The sequence below is a fragment of the Crocodylus porosus genome, unplaced genomic scaffold, assembly GCF_001723895.1.
Source record: "Crocodylus porosus isolate Cpor-Errol unplaced genomic scaffold, CroPor_comp1, whole genome shotgun sequence".
Classification (NCBI taxonomy): Eukaryota; Metazoa; Chordata; order Crocodylia; family Crocodylidae; genus Crocodylus; species Crocodylus porosus.
The window spans coordinates 118,132,597-118,141,671 of NW_017728931.1; the positions used below are offsets into that span (position 1 = coordinate 118,132,597).

The 9,075-nt window shown below is 41.1% G+C and overlaps 1 protein-coding gene across 1 annotated transcript in view; it reads right to left on the bottom strand.

Moving 5' to 3' along the window:
* Positions 1-9,075, bottom strand: part of TRMU (tRNA 5-methylaminomethyl-2-thiouridylate methyltransferase) — a 28,721-nt gene that overhangs the window by 16,250 nt on the left and 3,396 nt on the right. Inside the window, exons 3-5 of the mRNA XM_019543517.1 lie at positions 6,115-6,221; positions 5,511-5,633; positions 2,333-2,505 (exon numbers count right to left, since the gene is read on the bottom strand). Coding sequence (XP_019399062.1) covers positions 2,333-2,505; positions 5,511-5,633; positions 6,115-6,221 — 403 coding nt within the window. The remainder of the gene's footprint in view (positions 1-2,332; positions 2,506-5,510; positions 5,634-6,114; positions 6,222-9,075) is intronic.

Here is a 9,075-nt window from a genome sequence, read left to right on the forward strand (position 1 = left end):
GGTCTTAGAAAAGATTATTAAAGAGGCCATGCTCAACAGACTGGCCAATGGCAACATCCTGAAGGATAGCCAGCACAGGTTTGTTGTGGATACATCTTGCTTGAACAATCTTATCTCCTTTTATGACCAGATGACCTATCACCTGGACAAGGGAGAGGAGATTGATGTCATATATCTTGACTTCAAAAAAGCCTTCGATCTGGTATCCTATGATCACCTCTTGGCGAAACTGGCCAATTGTGGCCTTGGGTCCACCATGATCCACTGGCTGGGAAATTGGCTCTGTGGTCAGACCCAGAGGGTGGTGGTTGACGAAAGTCCATCGTCATGGTGCCCTGTGACCAGTGGGGTCCCCCAAGGCTCTGTCCTTGGACCCATATTGTTCAACATCTTCATTAATGATGTGAACGCTGGAGTCAGAAGCAGACTGGCCAAGTTCACCGATGATACCGAACTCTGGGGTAAAGCATCCACACCCGAGGACACGAGGGTGATCCAGGCTGACCTTGACAGGCTCACCAAATGGGTGGACAAGAACCTGATGGTGTTTAACACTGAAAAATACAAGGTTCTCCACCTTGGGAGGAAAAACCTGCAGCATCCTTATAGACTCAGCAGTGTTACGCTGGTTAGCACTGCAGATGAAAGGGACTTGGGGGTCATGACTGACTACAAGATGAACATAAGCCTTCAACGTGATGCTGCAAGCAAAATGTGATAAAGCAAGCAAAACACTGGCTTGCATCCATAGATGCTTCTCAAGCAAATCCCAGGACATCATTCACCCCTTGTACTGCTGAAGTACTGTGTCTTGTTTTGGGCTTCTCAATTCAAAAGGGATGTGAAGAAGCTTGAGAAAGTCCAGAAAAGAGCCATGCACATGATCAGAGGTTAGGAAAACAGACCTTATGACAACAGGCTGAAAGCTATGGGTCTCTTTAGCCTGGAAAAGTGCAGGCTCAGGGGCAATCTGATGGCCACCTATAAGTTTATCAGGGGTGTTCACCAGGATCTGGGGGAACGATTGTTCACCAGAGGGCACCAAGAGATGAGAAGGTCAAACGGTTATAAACTCCAGCAAGACTGTTTCAGGGTGGACATAAGGAAGAATTTCTCACTGTCCAAGGCTCCAAGGTTTGGAACAGCCTACCACCAGAGGTGGTTCATGCATCTACACTGAATGACTTCAAGAAAAATTTGGATGCTTATCTTGCTGGGATCCTATGACTGCAGCTGAATTCCTGCCCCCTGAGTAGGGGACTGGACTCAATTATCTTCCAAGGTCCCTTCCAGCCCTAATGTCTATGAAATCTATGAAGACCGAGATAAAAAAGGCATTGAATACTTCAGCATTTCCTCATCAAGTCAGTAGGTTGTCTCCCCCATTCAGTAAGGGACTCTGACCTTCCTCTTGTTGCTAACATACTTGTAGAAACCCTAGTTACACTTCATGTCCCTTGATAGCTGCAACTCCAGTTGCACTTTGGCCACCCTGACTTCATCCCTGCATGCCCGAGCAATATTCTTATAGTCCTCCCTAGTCATCTGTCCAAGCTTCCACTTCTTGGAAGCTTCCTTGTTGTGTTTAAGCTCACTGAAGAGTTCTCTGCTAAGCTGAGCATCATATTTGTTATTCTTTCTGCATATCGGGATGGTGTGTTCCTGCACCCTCAGTAAGGTTTTTGTAAAATACAATCAGCGATCCTAGACTCCTTTTCCCATCAGCGAAAAAGCTTTTCTTAAAGTTCACTGATCATACTACCCACAAGTATCACCATCTGAGTTCCTAAAAGCTACAGCAATTGGAAAAAAAGTAAGAATACTAAAATATCTAAACTAAATATTAACCCTTGGAAATACAGTACAGTCCTGTGCCTAATGAGGGAACAGTCCAAATGTATTTTAACTCATATTACAAAGCAATATACTCTTATGCAATTTAATTAAGAAAATGATTTGACTATTTTCTAATAGGTATTTCAAGTTTAAGGAGTCCAGTGGCAGAGCAGTTAAGGTACAACAGCTTCAGAGACACATGTTTGAGCTTTGCTCTATACTCACACTGTGAGAGCTGGTTTCACTTGACCCAGCTGTACTAGGTATTTGGTTGCTTGGACTAGAAAGTCAAACATGGCTTGACATGATGCTAGCCAAATCACTTGCTGACGTGCCACTGGCAACAGAAACTGATGTGCATTAGCATGTTAGCCCTATGGGCACTAGACTCAAACAGGTCTCTGACCTTTTATCCCATGTTTATAATACCATACAATTCAGAAAAAATGTGTCTTAAAGCTAGGCAGAAGTCAAAATAGTTTAGGTGTTACCGTGCCTCTTTCCTCGCTAGCACATGATGAATACCGTTTTCTGCTGCTATCTTCTTTACAAAAGACTTTGTTAATCCTCCTAAAGGAAAAATAGTTCTTCTTAAGGCATCCTGTGAAATCTGGCTGAGGAAGAATGTCTGGTCTTTCATGTTATCAGCTCCTCTAAGGAGTTTTACAGCTGTAAGGGTCAGAGCACAAAAAAGTTTCAAAAGTACGTAATTTAAGCTGTATGTAAAAAGGACTTAAACTAGTATAATTCTACCTAAAATAGGAACTCATACTATAGATACCGTTTTTCCTAATTACAGGCATACCTCGTTTTATTGCGCTTTGCTTTATTGCGCTTCGCAGATATTGCGTTTTTTACAAATTGAAGGTTTGTCGAACAAGTCTATCGGCGCCACTTTTCCAACAGCATTTGCTCACTTCGCATTTTTTAGCAATAAAGTATTTTTTAATTAAGGTATGTACATTGGTTTTTTTAGACATAATGCTATTGCACACTTAATAGACTACAGTATAGTGTAAACATAACTTTTATATGCACTGGGCAACCAAAAAATTCACGTGACTCACTTTATTGCGATATTCACTTTATTGCGGTGGTCTGGAACCGAACCCGCAATATCTCCGAGGTATGCCTGTAAATGGATAAATCTCAGTTTCGTTACTGCGCTCAAACGCATATGTTGGTTTCTGTTATTGAAATAACTGAAGCCGCATAGATTGTTTCTCCTGAGAGAGTCACTGTTCTCCTGGGAGATATGATGAGTGTACAGATGTTCAGGATTTTTCTCCCAGGGCAAAATAACCTTGGAAAAAATGGTTAAATAACCCCTGGGAGAGTTTCTCCTGGGGGAAACAAATGTCTGCAGACATTTCCTAATGAGAAAAGCCATGGGGTAGTCCTCCAGCATCCCAGGGTGCTTTGGTATATCTACACATGCTGAAACCACACCTCCGAACTGCAGGGTAGATAAAGCAGGACCTGCTACATTAGAAAATGGGGGCCAGTGACATCACAGCTGCATTTCTAAATCAAAATCTTTGATTTTTTGGCAAAATGTGCATTTTGGCCAAAAGACAAGCAAACACTTCATTTCTTTAAATTCAGTTTTTGAATGAACAAATTTATTTTCCACAGAAATTTCCACTAATTTCACTTACTTGAAAATCCAATTTACAGTCACCCTTAATCACAAATGACAGGATATTAAAGGAGGTTTTCTATTATTGGAGAATAAGGAAATTCAAAAAACTTATTTACTGAATGACTGGCCTCTGAACGTGAAATAAACCACAGCATTCACACAAAGTCTTATGCGATTTAAAACAGATTAACAGTACAAGATCAGGATATCCAAACAATTTATTTCTGGAATTTAACTTTCTTGAATTGAGAGAAAAACTATTCCAAATCCTTTTAGCAATAAATGCAAGTCTTAGTCACATCATCTGTGAAAGGATATTGCAAAATGAGATGAGGACCAGAAACAGCAGCAAGAGTGATTTAAATTTTTTTCCATGCCAATGATATCACCAGAGTAAAAAGATTAGGGCTTTTACCTTAAACATGAGAAAAAGGGAACATCATAAAAGGTGGATAAATATAATTAACAATACAAATAAGATCTACGGGGACCTTATCTTCTTCCTATTTCAACATGCAGGAAACAGAACATTAAATTTAAAAAGTGGACAATGCATTTCCTGTTACCAGTTATGAATGTTGGGAAAATAAACAAACTTTAGAACGTACTACCACAGGACTTCAGTAACTCAAGCCACAACATTCAAAAAGGGACTGGAGATATATATGGTAGCAGGTATATCTAGGATTTTCATAATACTGTTATTTGCCTAAATACAAGACAACTTCAAATTTAAGATGATCCCCCCACCCCACAATAACTAGATTCTACATATGGAAAATTATAAATTCGTTTGACTTTCCATATATACAATCTAATTAGTCAAGGGTCAGGGAAAGCAGTGGCAGGCAGTGAGAAGCCAGACTTTTGCCCCTTGCCCCCACCACATGCCCCCCTCATACTTGCTCCTGTAACCCCTACCACTTCCGCCTAGCCAGTGCCTAGCACTCTGCCATTCACCCCCACCACGCTGCCCCCTGCTGCCCACCACTCCCTGCTCCACCTCGCCCCCATGTCTATGCCTGACACTTGCCAGCTACCCCCCCCATGCCTATCCCTTCATTTCTGGCTCCGCTCCCACCGCTCTACTCTGCTTTGCTCTAGTTCTAGCTCCAGGGCAATCAGTAGCAGCAGCAGCAGCTGCGCCCCACCTGACCAGGCAAAAGCCATGGTGGTGGCTCTGGGCCCAATCAGGCCAAAGCTGGAGGGGCCAGAGCTGGAGCAAAAGGTAAGTGGAGGGGGAGCATCAAGCAAGTTTGCCCCATGCACACCCTACACCCACCTTCATCAGTTTCTCCCACACTCCTTCAGCTACATCCCTGCCCCTGTCCAGGCCAGGCAGCAGTTCAGCGTCAGCTCCAGCTCCAAGCCCAGGGCGAAAGCTGGAGCTGAGTTGCCACCTGCTCAGCAGGGCTGGTACTCAAATCTAGATATGACATCCCTCCACCCCCCGACCCCTCATGTCATTTGGGGGAAAAACCTCATCTTGAATTTGAGTAAATATGGTAAGTTCTTATTTTAAAACATTTGAAATAAAGATTTGTGTGATCTCCTTGAAGGCTATAAGCAAGTGTCTTCTATTTAATTACATATTTCTAACTCAAGTAAGTTGACAGTTGCATTTTATGAATGTTGCTTCATTCATGGTTTATGCCAATTTAGAATGATAGAATTTACAAAGCTGCACTGTGAAATTCACTTATACTTTTATGAGCAAGCTAGCTGATAACCATACTGCAAATCTGAGCTCATTCCTTTGTTCAGAAATGCAAGTTCAGCAGCAGAAAAGGCAGGTTTGACCGTCAAAACACAAAAAAATGATTTAGAAATCAGAAATCTTTTTTTCTAGTAATACTTCACATTTCCTTATACTTGGATCAGTCAGACCTTTGAGAAATTTCATCTTTCTGAAAAGCAAATTCCATTTTAATCTCTGATTGCACGTAACAATGTGAAGGAAATAGTTGCCCTTCATCATTTTATGCTGTGTGTTTATAATTAGGGTAAACTATGAATTAAAATAATGACTTACCATTTCTCACTTCAAATCGGTTTCTGAAAAGTCCCTGTGGTCTACTAATATATTTCTGTTGGAAAACCTCCTCCTCTTCCAGGGAGCTCCTTGCATAATGTCCAGTAGCTACTGCATCTGCTCCTATCAAAGTAAAAAAAAAGTTGAAGTTAAAACTCATAACATTTACTATATGAAAAATTATATCAATATTTGAAAATATATGACAAGAAATCATGAGAGCAAAAACTAGGTACATTACAACTGAGAAGCCTTACAAAGCTAGTTGGTGCTATTGTGTCCTTAATGCAGCCCAAATACTTAATGCAAATTATTCCTTAGTATACTGGACTTGGTTTTGATGTGCCAAAGTGCACCACCAAGCTTATAAACCTATCTTCACAGCAAGACAGTTCCCTGAAAGAAATTTATACTTATCTCCATAAAATTGAAAATTCTGACAGAATTTAGGAAATCCTTTACAAGTACTAGTATAAAGTGAAACAGATGTTCAAATCGAATGTGCATACAAACTTAAGCTCTTTACCATATTTCCCCAAGAGTCTGTACTGTTTTACGCTTCAGTAGTAGGCTCAATATAGAGACACACTTGAAAATGGCTTACCAAGGTTATCCAAGGCATAACGAAGAAAATAATTGAATTTGATATGCTTGTTGCACATTATGTCAGGATTGGGTGTCCTTCCTAATTCATACTCTTTTAAGAAGTAACTGCAAATAAATGTGCAATAAATGTAAATATTATTAATATCACATAAATCTGTTTGACAGTAGAGAGGTATTTTACCTGTTAACCATAAGAACTTGAGGCCTAATAATAGTAAAATAATTTGTGAAAGAAATCCTTCGGATAAAGTATCTGTAAGATCATACACAGAAGATTTTCCCAAACTGCAGTTTTTCATACTCAAAAACTTTCAACAGTTTTATACTTCAAAATAATAAGTAAACTTATTTTCTATCTTGGTACTTGCCTGCCCTCAACAGGACAGTATTTGAAGTTTTTGTATAATGCTTCACTACGCATTCAAAATGGTTAGTAATCATTACAGATTTACAATAGAACCCAAATGGTAGGGTGATGACATGTATGCTGAAACACCTTAGGACCTATTCCAGTAAGGCAAAAGTTCTCAGCTGGGGTTCTGTGGGATGCTGTCGAACCTTCGAGTACTGCAAGACCCTCCACCCCTTCCCCCTGCACACCTCTCTCAGAAACACAGGTGTGCAGGACAGTTCTGCTTGCCCCACATCCCTTTGTTTCCGGGAGACACTGTGCAGGGCATAGCTTGGAAGGGCTACAGCATGAGACAGCTCCCGGGCCTGCTTTAAGTTTATCAGAGAATGCTAACAAGACAAGAGAATGCACATCTGTGCCAAAAACCCCTCCAGGTCCGGCTGCACACAAGGCGCATGCAATAGTTCCATCTGGCGGCAGTGGTGGCATCACCTGGTTGAGAACCACTGAGGTAAGCTAAGGCAACATAGCATGGTTCTCAACTGGGGATGCTGCCAAATTCAAGAATTATGGAGGGATGACCCAAATCTAAAAAGGCTGAGAATCCCACTGCAGTAAGGTGTTGCTTCTCTTCAATTTCTGTTCAAGTCCATGGGTATGAGGGTACTAGACTGACCCTTCCAAACAATACAAAGTAATATAAAGGTACTAACCATAACAGAGTTTGTCTTCACCCTTCATTGACTAGAATGGCCTCTGCCCTGACCATCTTACCTTTTACAAAGATTCTCTTTTCTAATGGAACATAAAGCAGCACAGCTTTTCCTTCATTTACTTCCTTTTTAAAATTTAACAGATGAAACCAGCAAGCAGATAGAATCTATCCATATCTGCATTGTTCATGTTTCTCCTCTTTGCTAGTTCAGCCTTGCTCTATGATGCCAATCCTTTGAGGGAGGCAACACAGTTCTGTATATCCTCAGCTCCTATTCAAACCAAACAAATACAAACTCTGCTAGGCAGACGAACAGAACTATATCAGAGCCCTTCTATCCAGTCATCTGGAGAGCTGGAAAGGGCAGCTTCTGCCTGGCTCTTTCTTCAACAGGACAGTGAAAATGGCTGCTGAATCTCTCCAAAAAAAAAAAAAGGCTAGGAAATGACATCTTAGAGACCAAGGCAAAGATAAGACCTGGAGTGATGCTCCTAGCTAAAGAAAAGCTTAGAAATACAAGGCCTATAAAGAACCCTAGAAAGGAATGAATTCTAGGTTTGAAGAGCCAGAAGAGAAAGGGTCCCTGGAGTGAAGCCAAAAAAGTGCTTGTGAGCCCTGAATGGGTTAAAATGACAATAGAAGGTAACAGGACAGGAGTTGTAGTATGGGGCTTTATATTTAGTCTGTGCAGCCACTCTACTCACAGATCTCAGGCTAGCACTTGGAAGTCCCCTTAACTCTTCTGCAACAAGACAGAAAACTAGAATGCACCCTGAGTGAAGCAATTTTCTTTGTATGCTGAACAACACAAGACCAAGTGTTCATACTTCAAGAAACAAAATCACTGAGAATTAGCATCTGATATGCCATAATGGCCAGTCAAACAGACACTTGCCAACATGGTCCATGGCATAAGAACCAGGCCCTTCCAGACAGTGATGAATCTGTATTTTAAAAGGAGCAAGAATGATACTAGCAAACAGGTTATTTCCTAGAAGGGTACAGAAGGGTATCTTTTACAGTAGCAAGAATAAATGAAAGACAGTATCTTTGGAGACCAGCTTAGTAATCTTTATGTTTGAAAGGATGTAAATATTCTCCTTGTTATAACTGAAGCAGGAAAGATTTCTGGTCTGGTAAGCATGCTTGGGGACAGGAAAGTATATGCATAGTAAAGACTTCCCAATAATTCATTGAATAATGAATGTAAATGGTCAGATAAGAATGCAAGCCAAACCATGAAAGCACGTGTTTCAAGTTTCATATTGTTTGAAGTTTCTGGGCAAAAGATGTTTTATGCCATCACCTAGCAGATGTAGAGCTTACAGTTTTAAGATAAGGTAAAAACATTGTTCTGATTTCTGTTTGTTAGTTTATTCTTATACCTCTGTCTGTAATCTCAACATACGGATACAGATTTATTATAAAAATAAGAGCAGTCATAAGAAAACTTTTTGCTATTGTTTCTAACATACTTATCGTCAGTGGTGGATGTGATTTCAGGCCACTTTAATCATAATTTCATAGTTGGTAGGGTCAGAAGGGACCTGAGCAGATCATCAAGTCCGACCCCCTGCCATGGCAGGAAAAAGTACTGGGATCAAATGACCTCGGCAAGGTGTTGGTCTAGCCTCCTCACAAAGACCCCAGGGTAGGAGCCAGCACCACTTCTCTTGGAAGTTGGTTCCAGAACCTAGCCACCCTGACCATGAAGTAGCGCCTTCTGATGTCTAGTCTGAATCTACTCTCCGCCAGCTTGTTATTTCTAGTCACTCCTGTTAGTGCTTGGGGAAACAAGGACTCCCCCAGTGCCTGCTGGTCCCCTCTGACTAGTTTGTAACAGGCCACTAGATCCCCCCTCAGCCTTCTCTTGTGGAGGCTGAACAGGTTCA